The sequence below is a fragment of the Bos indicus x Bos taurus genome, chromosome 15 (assembly GCF_003369695.1).
Source record: "Bos indicus x Bos taurus breed Angus x Brahman F1 hybrid chromosome 15, Bos_hybrid_MaternalHap_v2.0, whole genome shotgun sequence".
NCBI classification, from domain to species: domain Eukaryota; kingdom Metazoa; phylum Chordata; class Mammalia; order Artiodactyla; family Bovidae; genus Bos; species Bos indicus x Bos taurus.
The window spans coordinates 2,497,773-2,510,672 of NC_040090.1; the positions used below are offsets into that span (position 1 = coordinate 2,497,773).

At 44.6% G+C, this 12,900-nt stretch overlaps 1 protein-coding gene across 1 annotated transcript; it reads left to right on the top strand.

Annotated features, from left to right (window-relative positions):
- The first annotated feature begins 11,502 nt into the window (after positions 1–11,502).
- On the top strand, positions 11,503–12,483 carry LOC113905998 (olfactory receptor 1S1-like). Its single transcript, XM_027564029.1, has one exon. The coding sequence runs from the start codon at positions 11,536–11,538 to the stop codon at positions 12,481–12,483; it is 948 nt and encodes a 315-aa protein (XP_027419830.1). The 5' UTR covers positions 11,503–11,535.
- Positions 12,484–12,900: the final 417 nt, after the last annotated feature.

Sequence of the window (12,900 nt, forward strand, 5' to 3'; positions counted from 1 at the left end):
TGTTCTGTATTTTCCAAGTCTCCTGTAAATATGCTATCAATACTTTCATAATTTAAAAAATAACAAAGAAAGAAAGAGTAATGAGATCAAGGTTGTGAGGACAAAGAAAGAGAAATTTATTAATTTGCTGGCAAACGAGGCGGGTAGCAGACTAGCATGTTGAAAACTGCCCTTCTGCTCTCTGAAAGAGGGTAGGTCAATTTAAGGAGAATTATGAGGGTCTGGGTGGCGGGACTATGTGACCAAGGCTTCGCTGAGCAGGTGCCACTGTTCTTGACTTTCCCACGATTCGTGGCCATTGTGGTTGTCTGCCTTTGGTCAAGATGTTCCGACAGTTTTTCTGCCGACCACAGGTCCTAAGCACCTGTGACTCAAGATAAGAACAACTAGCAAAACAGGAAAGAACTTATCAGCATAGTTAGCAGAAAAAACAACATGTGTACATTATTTGATTTAATGCAAGAGTTAAAAGAGAAGGTTAGTTATTGAATTTTTAACTCTGTAGTCAGCTACACCTTCTGAATGCTGTGACTAAGTACACCAAAGGCCTAGAAAACTTTCTCTTCTTTGATTCAATAATTCTTATTCTAAAAGTGTAACCTCAAATAACTGAGTCAAACAAAAATGAAAATACAAGGCTGTTTCTTAATTTATTTTAAAAAGCTATTAACATATAATTTCAAATATTGGATACAAAAATAGAGTGTACTTTGAATTACATTTAATATTTCATAATAAAGGCACTTATAAGTGATAAAAAGCAAGGTACAAATCTTTATTTACAATAGGAACCCAATTTTGTAAAAATACATATGCATAATAATGAATAGAAATATACCAAAAAGTGAACAGTTGTTATATGTGATTTGTAGAATTATGGATAATGTTTTTCTTCTATACCCATTTAGGCATTTTTCATGATTTTAAATATAAGAATCTGTTACTCTTATAATTGGGAAAATAGTCACTTATAAGAGGAATCTGAAGCTCATATAAATTTATTTGACAAGTAAACTTTCCATCATCACAGTGATGATGTTTTTGTGTTTTTCCTAAATTTTTAATGTTTTCCCTAGATTAACACTTTTTGCTTTGGTTACTTCCTCTCTTCAAAACTAGATTTAGTACTTTAAAATGTTTTATATAATTTCACATGATAGGGAGAACTAAACATGTGTTACTTATTCCAGGAACAGCTATAGATTTAACAATATTAAAAATGCCTTTGCTTTCAACTAAACATTGAAGAAGAGAAAGAAAGTTCTCTGGTGGGCAGGTTGCTTAAGAACAAACCCAGGTCAAGTCACATCAGAACATAATGAATCAATTAAATGTACATAGTGAACTTGGCATTGTTGAGAATGCGAACAAAAGTTTGCAACTGCATTTTCTTGCCTCCTTTCATTTGTACTCATTGTCACAAATCATAGAGAAAACTAACTTGGAATTCCAAAGGAAGGGGCTTCCCTGGTGGCTCAGTGGTAAAGAATCCACATGTTAATGCAGGGGACACAAGAGACACAGGTTCGGTCTCTGAATCAGGAAGATCCTCTGGAGGAAGAAATGGCAACCCGCTCCAGTATCCTTGCCTGGAAAATCCCATGGACAGAGGAGCCTGGTGGGCTACTGTCCATGGGGTTGTAAAAGAGTCAGACATGACTGAGCACCACGCAAAAGGAAGAGTGTTGAAATGTTACCCTGTTGGGAAGAAGGCTCTGAAGTGCTGATCAGTCCTTTCCATTGAATTACGGAGTTCCCCCAGTTACCTTCCTGAATATATTTTAGCTGAATGTAATGAGCTCCTCCTTCTTATTAATAAATTATTCGCTTAAAATAAGAGTCTTTGTGTGAGGAAATTAGAACACTGAGTGGAATATCAGTGCATCATGAGTCATATCATGGGACTGACCTGTCAATCAATGATGTTTCTTTGAGAAAATGATGGTTACCCCTCCCCCACATACCCCGCCCCCACCCCCCAGCCCCTGGTAACAAGGTAGACTCATGGTAGCATAAGTGGAAGTCAGAACTTGCAAAATTATTTTAGGTTTCCTCCACTTTTCCTCTCCTGCATCTTCACTGCTACTTTCAAATTTTCTACTTCTTTCAAAGCCCTGCTCATCCTTTTCATGTGCAGCCATTTGGGTTTGTGAGTCTGTTCTTGGTATCAAATGACTTACAGAGAAGTATGCCCAGGAGGTACACTGCCCTTCTGCTGGCATTCTCTAACTATGCCTGACTCATTAGAACTTTATTAAAACGCAGTTTATCACGCAATATAATCAAGTAACCATGTGATTCCACTGTGAATCGATAAGCACATTGTGGCCAGAACACATGACAGAAATATCACTAGTGTGTTGATACAATGAATTCCTCCAACCCTTTTCGTACAGTTTTACTGGTGGATGAGAAAAAGGGTGAGTTACAGCAGCAGGAGTGGTGCTTCTATGTGGAAATCCCTTCCTGGTGTTTCTCCCCACACGCCCCCTCCCCCAGAAGAAAGTATTTATTTTTAAATCCAAAGTCTGAAAAAAGGTAATTGCGAAATCAGGAAAATTGAGAAAGTTATTATAATTCTGCTGCAGGAATTAAAGCATAATAATCACTCAACATCACTAATTATCAGGGAAATGCAAATGAAAACCTTCAATGAGATAGCACCTTACAGCTGTCAGAATGGCTATCATCAAAAAGTCTACAAAAATTCTACAGAGAAGAGACTAGTGGTTAGCAGCAGGGAGAGGGAAGAGAGGAAAGGCAAGACAGGGAAAGAGGAGTAAGAGCTACAAAATATGTACCTTTTATGTATAAAATAAATCAGATACGAGGATATATTGTACAGCATAGGGAAAATAGCCAAAATACCAAAAGTTTAAATGGAATACAATCTACAACAATAATTGAATCACTATGTTGTATGCCTAAAACAAATATAATGCTGCAGATAAATTACAGATTAATTTTAAAAAGAAATAAAATATAATTTAATTTTAAAAAAGTAAACAAAGCATAACCATCAATATAGAGAGGTTACTGGTTCAGAGGGATCCACTCACGTCAGGAAGAAAGTGGGGACCAACCAGGAAATTGAGTTCTGAGAGCAGAACTAGAAGCACTGGGAGAAACCGTCGTGATCTGATCGGTCAGTCTTGATGGTAGCTGTTCCCATGTGTCTGTTTGCTGTTAACAGTGAGTTATTCTTGCAAGTAAAGGAAGTAGTGTTTATATGCATAAGATACTTTACACAAATCCTATGAGACATGTTCCAGGAAATAATATAGAAAAAATAAGTCCTTAAACTGGCACTTTTAACATGATTCTGTCTAATACTTTTAATCGTATTGGGAGACCTGAATGCTCATTTATCCAAGTACTGTGCAGTCACGTCCCTGGAGCATTTTCCAGTGTTTGGCTGTTCTCTGTAGTCTACAACGGTGGTGCTTTGGTGGCTAAGTTGTGTCTCTTACTACCCCATGTACTGTAGCCTGCCAGGCTTCTCTGTCCATGGGACTTTCCAGGAAGAAAACTGGAGTGGGTTGCAATTTCCTTCTCCAAGGAATCTTCTTGACCTGGGGATCCAACCCAGGTCTCCTGCACAGCAGGCAGTCTCGTGCATTACAGGTGGATTCTTTACTGACTGAGCCACCAGGTCATCCCCTATAGTCTACAGTACTTAGTATATACTAAAACTCCTAAAATTTGTAATTATTTAGCAAATTTTAGATACCTGAACTAATGAGTAAAGAGTACTAAGAATGCTGAAAATATTTTAAGCATGACTTATGACCTTATACTTTTCGTACAAATTCCCAGAAATTTCAATTTCCCATTCCCACATGTTGAAGACCAAGAAAACCACATAGAGAGTGTTTGCCCAAGCACGTGGGTGTTGTCCAATTACAACTAAAGCATGGAGAGGGGGAGATGGCTGGGTGGGGAAATCACTGAACGCGAGAGATTACCGTACAACAGTACATCTCGGGCAGTTTGTTTCAGGGATACTGGGTGGGTTCAAAATAAGCCGCAGTACACCGTCAAAAATCAACACAAGAGGTATTTTCATAACGATTATCTCTCTCTCAGCAGTGACTTTGAAAACCACATAAAATCACAGATTCTGCAAAAGAAAGTTCAAACTGCCTCACAATTGCACTCATTTCACATGCTAGCAAGGTTATGCTCAATATCCTTCAAGTTAGGCTTCAGCAGTATGTGAACTGAGACATCCCAGATGTTCAAGCCGGGTTTAGAAAAGGCAGGGGAACCAGAGATCAAATTGCCAGCATCCGTTGGATCATACAGAAACCAAGGGAATTCCAGAAAAAACATCTACTTCTGCTTCATTGACTGTGCTAAAGCCTTTGACTGTGGATCACAACAAACTGTGGAAAATACTTAAGGAGATGGGACTACCAGACCAACTTACCTGTCTTCTGAGAAACCTGTATGTGGATCAAGAAGCAACGGTTAGAATCTTACATGGAACAATGAATTGGTTCAAAACTGGGAAAGAAGACAAGGCTGTATATTGTCACCCTGCTTATGTAACTTATATGCAGAGTTCTGTGTGCTTAGTCACTCAGTCATGTCCAACTCTTTGTGACCCCATGGACTGTAGCCCTCCAGGCTCCTCTGTCCATGAGGATTCTCCAGGAAAGAATACTGGAGTGGGTTGTCATTTCCTTCTCCAGGGCATCTTCCCAACCCAGGGATCAAACCCAGGTCTCCTGCATTGCAGGCAGATTCTTTACCATCTGAGCCACCAAGGAAGCCCTGTATGCAGAGTACATCATGCAAAATTCTGGGCTGGATGAAGCACAAGCTGGAACCGAGATTTCCAGGAGAAATATCAACAAACTCAGATATACAAATAAACCTCTCTAATGGCAGAACCACCTGACCTGCCTCTTGAGAAACCTGTATGCAGGTCAGGAAGCAACAGTTAGAACTGGACATGGAACAACAGACTGGTTCCAAATAGGAAAAGGAGTACGTCAAGGCTGTATATTGTCACCCTGTTTATTTAACTTCTATGCAGAGTATATCATGAGAAACACTGGGCTGGAAGAAGCACAAGCTAGAATCAAGATTGCCAGGAGAAATATCAACAACATCAGATATGCAGATGACACCAGCTTTATGGCAGAAAGTGAAGAGGAACTAAAAAGCCTCTTGATGAAAGTGAAAGTGGAGAGTAAAAAAGTTGGCTTAAAGCTCAACATTCAGAAAACGAAGATCATGGCATCTGGTCCCATCACTTCATGGGAAATAGATGGAAAAACAGTGGAAACAGTGTCAGACTTTATTTTGGGGGGCTCCAAAATCACTGCAGATGATGATTGCAGCCATGAAATTAAAAGACGCTTACTCTTTGGAAGGAAAGTTATGACCAACCTAAATAGCAAGGAGATCAGTCTTGGGTGTTCATTGGAAGGAATGATGCTAAAGCTGAAACTCCAGTACTTTGGCCACCTCATGCGAAGAGTTGACTCATTGGAAAAGACTCTGATGCTGGGAGGGATTGGGGGCAGGAGGAGAAGGGGACGGCAGAGGATGAGATGGCTGGATGGCATCACTGACTCGATGGACGTGAGTCTGAGTGAACTCCGGGAGTTGGTGATGGACAGGGAGGCCTGGTGTGCTGCGATTCATGGGATCGCAAAGAGTCAGACACGACTGAGTGACTGAACTGAACTGAACTGAATGGCAGAAAGTGAAGAGGAACTAAAGAGCCTCTTGATGAGGGTGAAAGAAGAGTGTGGAAAAGCTGGCTTGAAACTCAACATTCAAAAAACTAAAATCATAGCATCCAGTCCCATCACTTCATGGCAAATAAAAGGGGAAAAAGTGGAAGCAATGACAGATTTTATTTTCTTGGGCTCCAAAGTCCAGATTCCAGATGGTGACTGCAGCCATGAAATTAAAACATACTTGCTCCTTGGAAGGAAAACTATGACAAACCTAGACAGTATATTAAAAAGCAGAGACAGCACTTTGCCAAAAATGTCCGTATAGTCAAAGCTATGGTTTCTCCAGTAGTCATGTACAGATGTGAGAGTTGGACCATAAAGGACGCTGAGCAATGAAGAACTGATGCTTTTGAACTGTGGTGTTGGAGAAGACTCTCGAGAGTACTTGGACTGCAAGGAGATCCAACCAGTCAATCATAAAGGAAATTAACCTTGAATATCCATTGGAATGACTGATTCTGAAGCTCCAATAATTTGGTCACCTAATGTGAAGGGCCAGCTCATTGGAAAAGACCCTGATTCTGGGAAAGATTGAAGGCAAAAGGAGAAGAGGGCGGCAGAGGATGAGATGGTTGGATAACATCACTCAATGGACATGAATCTGAGCGAACTCCAGGGGACAGTGAAGGACAAGGAAGCCTGGCGTGCTGCAGTCCATGGGGTCGCAGAGTCAGACACGACTTAGTGAGCAGACAACAACAGTGGAAACCAGTAAGTGTTTTATATGCGATGGTGATCATCGCTTGGGCTTCTCTCTGTCCACTGGATCCGATTTGTGAATTGCCTTGGTTTCCTTTTTTTGATTTCAATCCAGTCCTCTTGAGAAGGAAAAGGACGGCAGTCGCGGCATTGGGAAAAGGAGGCTATTCAGCAGAGATGGACCACAGTCTTCAGAGGATAGACCACACGCTTGGGTGATGCTTATGAAGCAACTTGAGAAACCCCATTTTATGCCAGCACACACGTCCTTCATTTAGGATTTAGTGATGGCGGAGGGAAAGGAAGAATATTAATCAGAGTCTCAGCATCAGCTACAGACTGGAGGACTGTGCCGACACTCTCTCCCTAGTTTTCCCGGAGGTCACTCTGTCCACCACCCTGAAGCGGGGGCGGTCTCAACCAGGGTGATACTGCCCCCAAGTGGTCAAAAGTTAGTACTTCAGGGGTGAAAAAGGAAAACAAGCCTTTTAACTGTTTGTGCCTCTCCAAAGCTCAAAGCTGACGCATTGGGAAAGACCTGATGCTGGGGAAGATTGAAGGCAGGAGGAGAAGGGGACGACAGAGGATGAGACGGTTGGATGGCATCACCCACCTGATGGACATGAGTTTGAGTGAACTCCGGGAGTTGCTGATGGAGAGGGAGGCCTGGCATGCTGCAGTCCACAGGGTCGCAGAGTCAGACACAACTGGGTGAGTGAACAACAAAAAGCTCAGCCCAGTCTGACAAAAATCTTATTTCACAGTATTTATTACATGGGAGCAGAGAGAATTGAGAATAAAAGATCTATCAATTCAGTTCAGTTCAGTGGTCAGTCGTGTCTGACTCTTTGCAACCCCATGAACCGCAGCACACCACACCTCCCTGTCCATCACCAACTCCCAGAGTTCACCCAAACTCATGTCTATTGAGTCGGTGATGCCATCCAACCATCTCATCCAACCATGTCATTCCCTTCAAGCCTCCTTAAAGGGATCGCTGGGAAGTGATGAACAAAGGATGAGGACCTCTAGACAGACTGGACTTGCACTTCCCTTCTCAGTATTTTCATTGTTTTGCAAAAAAAAAAAATGAAACTAGAGATAAGGAGGGGCACGAATAGATATGAGTAGCACAAGAGGTGGATCGTGTTGGACACAAGCTTTATATTACTCTCTTCTTTCTAAAGACATAGTTCTCCTTCCAAATGCTGCTGCCTCTTTCCAAGCTCTCCCCCACACTGAAGCTGGGCCACGCGTGACCACGCAAATTCCCCTCAGCCTCTGGACTCAGATCAACAGTCGTACTGAGGAATGTGGTTCCCAACCTTCTGTGTGGCCACCGAGGGGCCAGATGATGCAGCATGCAAGTTCAAGAGAGTCAGGTCCCCACGGGGTGAGCCTTGGTGGATGGGAAGCAAGAGAAGAAAAGAAATGGGGTACACAGGTGTCCCTTTCTTCTCTCCCTGGACTGATCCCAGCTATGATTTCTCCTTGCAGAGGAGTCTAACATAATAAAACTTATCTGATGAGTAGTTTTCCCCAGCTCTTGCATCTCGTGAACACTCACCCTTGCAGTAATTCACTCCACTGCATTATACTGCATCTAGCCCAGCCTCTGTTCCTTGTCTTGTCCTCTTCCTTACATCGTGGGATTTCATCTTCCCAATAAAATTTCAAGACTTGGATTCTTCCTTCAGGCTCTAGAAATGGGAAGACCCATGCTGAGATAGTAGTTATCATAGTCCCTTCGGGCTACTATAACAAAATACAACCAGGTGGCTTATAAACAACAGAAATGTATTGCTTACAGTCCTGGAGGCTAGAAGTCCAAGACCAAGGCTGTAGCAATTCAGTGTCTGAGAGCCTGCCTCCTGGTTCACGGACTGCCATTTTCTCATTGCATCGTCACGAAGTGGAAGGGGCAAGGGAGCTTTTTCAGACCTCATTTATAAGGATGCTAATCCCATTCCTGAGGGCTCTGTCCCCATGACCTAATCAGCTTCCAAGAGCCTACCTCCTAACGCCATCACCTGGGGTCATGTTTCAACATGTGAATTTTAAGAGGACACAAACTTTCAGATCATAACAGTAGTAGGAGAAGGAACTCAAAAGTATCCCTCATGGACAAGTTGTAGAAAAAAGGATTCTGGTTCCACACACATTTCTTTTCCGGTCATGACCAGACAGAGGATGATAGGTAGATAAAACAGCTTGCCTTTGCTTTCTTCTCATCACCCACTTATTTTGGACGTTACTCATGAACTCAATCAGCCTATAGGTTAAGTCATTTCCTGTTAAGGGGGAGTGAGTGTTCTTGTTTAGGGTGAGAAATCACTGAATTATATTATGAAGCAGATGCAATCATGAGATGTAGGAGTCCATGAATTTTGCTTATGTCTCTGGTTTCATACCATCCCTTTCTCCTGTCTACCTCAGGGTCCGTATTTGCAGCCTCCCCAGTGTATCTGTGAACCACCCAGTATCATCTCAATCTGTTTCTTCCACTCGTAAAAACCCAGAGTTTATTTAGTTTGCAACTGTGAGCCCCGAGTGCTGAATCCCTCGGTCCCCAGATTCCCTTCCAACCCTGACCGTCACTCAGGTGGGACTGAGACTGTAGTCTACCCACTTCCATGGGAGACGGCGTCTCTTTGGAGTCATAATCCCTAGTGCAGGAATTACCCTCAGTTCTCAGGGTGTTTACTGTTTCCCCTCGATTAGGCACTAGAGAGGAAACAGAGAAGGCGATCTCAAAATGCTTGCCAGTTCACTGGGGACATAAGACACGCAGCAAACAATTCAGTTGCTACAAAGAGCATTAAGCACCTAAGTTACAAATAGGAAATCACAGGTGGGAAGAGGCCGGGAAGACAAACAAGAAAACAGAGCAGCCCGTCTGTTCCCCGCGCACCTCGTGGTGCCTGGGGTGTGAAAACACCCATCTGTCCTGAGGAAAGCCTTCAGGGACACTGTCTCCAGGGGCCTAGGAGGAATTGACTGTCCCATGTGAGCCTGCCCATGCCTTTATCAGCTCTGTGCTTGGGGAAAGAGCCTGCTTCTGGGAAGTACACGGGACCTGCTCTCTGTCTCCCCCTGCAGCCTTGTCATCAACAAGCTACGCTGCGGGGTCTTCAGTCCAGTGACTTCCTGAGGTCCTAGCGTCTTTCAGAGGTGAGCCCGTTTAGACTGTAGCACCGCGGCTCTCAGCTAGTTAGGCAGGGGCCCCAGGGACTCGGGCAAGTTTTGCAGGACTTCTGGTGGCAGGACAGGGAGGGCAGGAAGGTGAGACTGTCACTCAGAATACACACTTGCTCATGCTAGTCGATCCCAAACCAGTCCAGGGCTCAACCCTCGCAGGACCCTCGAAGGCTGCTCCGTGTCTGGCCCTGGGGTTAGAGGGACATGCTGCTGGTCCTTTATCTCACTTTAGTTTGGCCCTGGCGCCTCTCTCCTACATCCAAGCCTCAGTCTCTCTCCCTCCACCCCCATCCGTCTTTCATCTGTAAGTCAAGCTTCTCAGGGTCGGAGAGACCTCGGGGACCCTGCTCCAGTCTCTGATCCCTTTCGGTCTTCCAGGACCCTGGGGTGGAGGTTTCTTTCTTTCTTTCCTGGCCTCTTCATGGAAAGAAAAGCTACGTGGGGACTTGGCTCTCTCTCATTGTTTAAGGACAAGAATTTTGGGAATAAGTAGAGGAGAGCAAAAAATGAGGAGAAATCAGGAAAGACCAGACCAGCACCGCTTGGCTCTCCAGACAATAGTGTTCCCAATAAGCCACAAAGAAAACCAGACTGGGTCTAATCTCCCTTCCCTGACCCCCGGGTAATATCTTGGGAGGTCTCTATGCCTTTCTGGTTGCTTCTAGTTTTTAAAAATAAGTTTTACCTTGGTACTAAAGGCCTACTTCACCAGGGATTCAAAAGCCCGGCCCAGTTATGAACAGAAACTTTAGTTTCACGTCCTTCGCAGCCTGCATCCTCCCTTCTGAGCTGAGTTTGCTCTGCAGTGTGGGGGTGTGTCGCAGGGAGCCACAAGGAGAAGGCTGGCGGTGGAAAGGGGGATGTCTTCTGTCTGCTGCCATGGAATACTAAGGGGCTGTGAGTTGTGGGTGGCAGGTCTGCTCCATCGTGAGAACACTTGGGATTCTTCAGAGGCCTTTTAGGGACTGGTCCATGAAGCATTTCCTTGACAAGGGTGATGAGTTTCCTCCCTGATCTCTCTATGACTGCTGTTTCATCAGAGAGCCCCTCCCTGATCCCTTATTCTATAACCTCCTCTACCACAAAAGGCTTCTTCCTGGTTGGAGTCCCAACAAGGAGGCTTGAGCTCAATGACCTCCTGAAGCCACCACTTGGCCTGTGGGCAACTCGTGCTCTGTCCCGTGTGAGGATGCAGGACGGTCCTGCCGTATCAGTCGTGAGCTGATGCGCTGAGCTCCCAGCTTTAGACAGAGAGGCAAACCCGAGTCTTTAGGTTTTTCTCCATCCACCTAACATCTAAGCACGAATGAAGTAAAATTCTGGTCTCCCTTTCTTGTACACATTCTCCAAGAACAGTTCTTTTGGGGGAGTGTCCCCCTAACTTGAATGAGAAGGAGCACCCACATGACAATATATTCCCATAAGGGTTCCTAACACTTAGCTGTTTCTACTTTCCCAAACTCTGCACTTTAATGACTCTTCAAAAGGATGCAGGTGAGTGGTGGGAAAGGTCTTAGGACCAGTTAGTTCAATTTTTAAGTAATTCCTTCAGGGCTGATCTAGCATCTTCAGAAAACCACGTACATCACTTATTGCCCTCAATTCAGGGCATCTAACAACATTTGGAGCCAACTGTAAAAATCACATTCAGAACCATGTTAGAGCTTAAAACATACTCATGGAGAAGTATCTATCATGTCCCTGTCTTTTCTTTCTAAGGCATTTCCTGAGTCTCTGCACTGCTGAAATAGTTCCCTTATTAAGTAACCTTTTTCCACCCTTCATTCCCCTTCAGGCTTCCCCGTGACCCCAGTTGAATAGTACCACATTGGGTTTCCTTGTGGGGGTGAAGACTTTGCGGTCCTTTCTCCAGATCAGCAGAAATATGCATCTAGGAAACCAAACGAGCGTCTCCGAATTCCTCCTCCTGGGACTCTCCACCCAACCTGAGCAGCAGGAGCTCCTCTTTGCGCTTTTCCTGGCTATGTACCTGGCCACCGTGGTGGGGAACGGGCTCATCATTCTGGCCATCGGCTTGGACTCTTACCTTCACACCCCCATGTACCTCTTCCTCGCCAACCTAGCCTTTGCTGATATTTCCTCCATTTCCACCTCAGTCCCCAAAATGCTGATGAATATTCAGACCAAGAGTCCATCCATCTCCTATGAGAGCTGCGTCACACAGATGTATTTTTCTATTGTCTTTGTTGTCATTGACAACTTCCTCTTGGGGGTCATGGCCTGTGACCGCTTTGTGGCTATCTGCCACCCTCTGAACTACACGGCCATCATGGGACCCAGGCTCTGCCTTTGGCTGACCGCCATCCCCTGGGTCCTCAGTAATGCTGTCGCCCTGACACACACCCTTCTGCTCCTTCGACTGGTCTTCTGTGATGGCAATGCTCTCCCGCACTTCTTCTGTGACCTGGCCCCGCTGCTCAGGCTGTCCTGCTCAGACACGACAGCCAACGAGCTCGTGCTCTTTGTCGTGGGCTCGTGGGTCATCACCCTGCCCTTCGCCCTCACCCTCATCTCCTATGTCTGCGTCGTCAGGGCTGTCCTGAGACTCTCACCCACAGAGGGGCGGTGGAAAGCCTTCTCCACCTGTGGCTCTCACCTGACAGTCGTGTTCCTCTTCTACGGGACCATCGCAGGGGTCTACTTCTTCCCTTCATCCTCTGACCCTGACAACAGAGACAAGATTGGGGCGGTGCTGTTCACTGTGGTGACCCCCATGATGAACCCCTTCATCTACAGCCTGAGGAACAAGGACATGAAAGGGGCCCTGAGGAGACTCCTCCATGGGAGAAGGGCTCTCCCTGTGATGCCCTGAGCATATGAATTCCTTTGTCCCCATTGCAGAATGGCTGATTCTGCTCAGTATCTGTGGCATAGATGTGATGGTTTAACTTTTGATGAGTTTTCAGAAATCTGTCTCCTATTCCAAACTCTGAGGGCTTGGGACTTTTCCACACAGCACTGATTTTTCTAAACAAGACCCCTAACCCCCGTGGTAACTCACAAGAGCTCTACATATCTTGATTATAGTCTGCATTACTACTAACTTTGGTACAAACTATTTATAAATTTTAAAACCAATTTGTGATTTTTTAATAACAAGCACATGGAGTACCTACAATCTGGTTGTTGCATCTTTGAGGACAGTTGTCATTAATCCCTTTATTCAGTGTAGCTTTCTCAGTGCCAGCTTTCCTCATAGCTTGTTTCACCAAATTTGCTATTCATACAG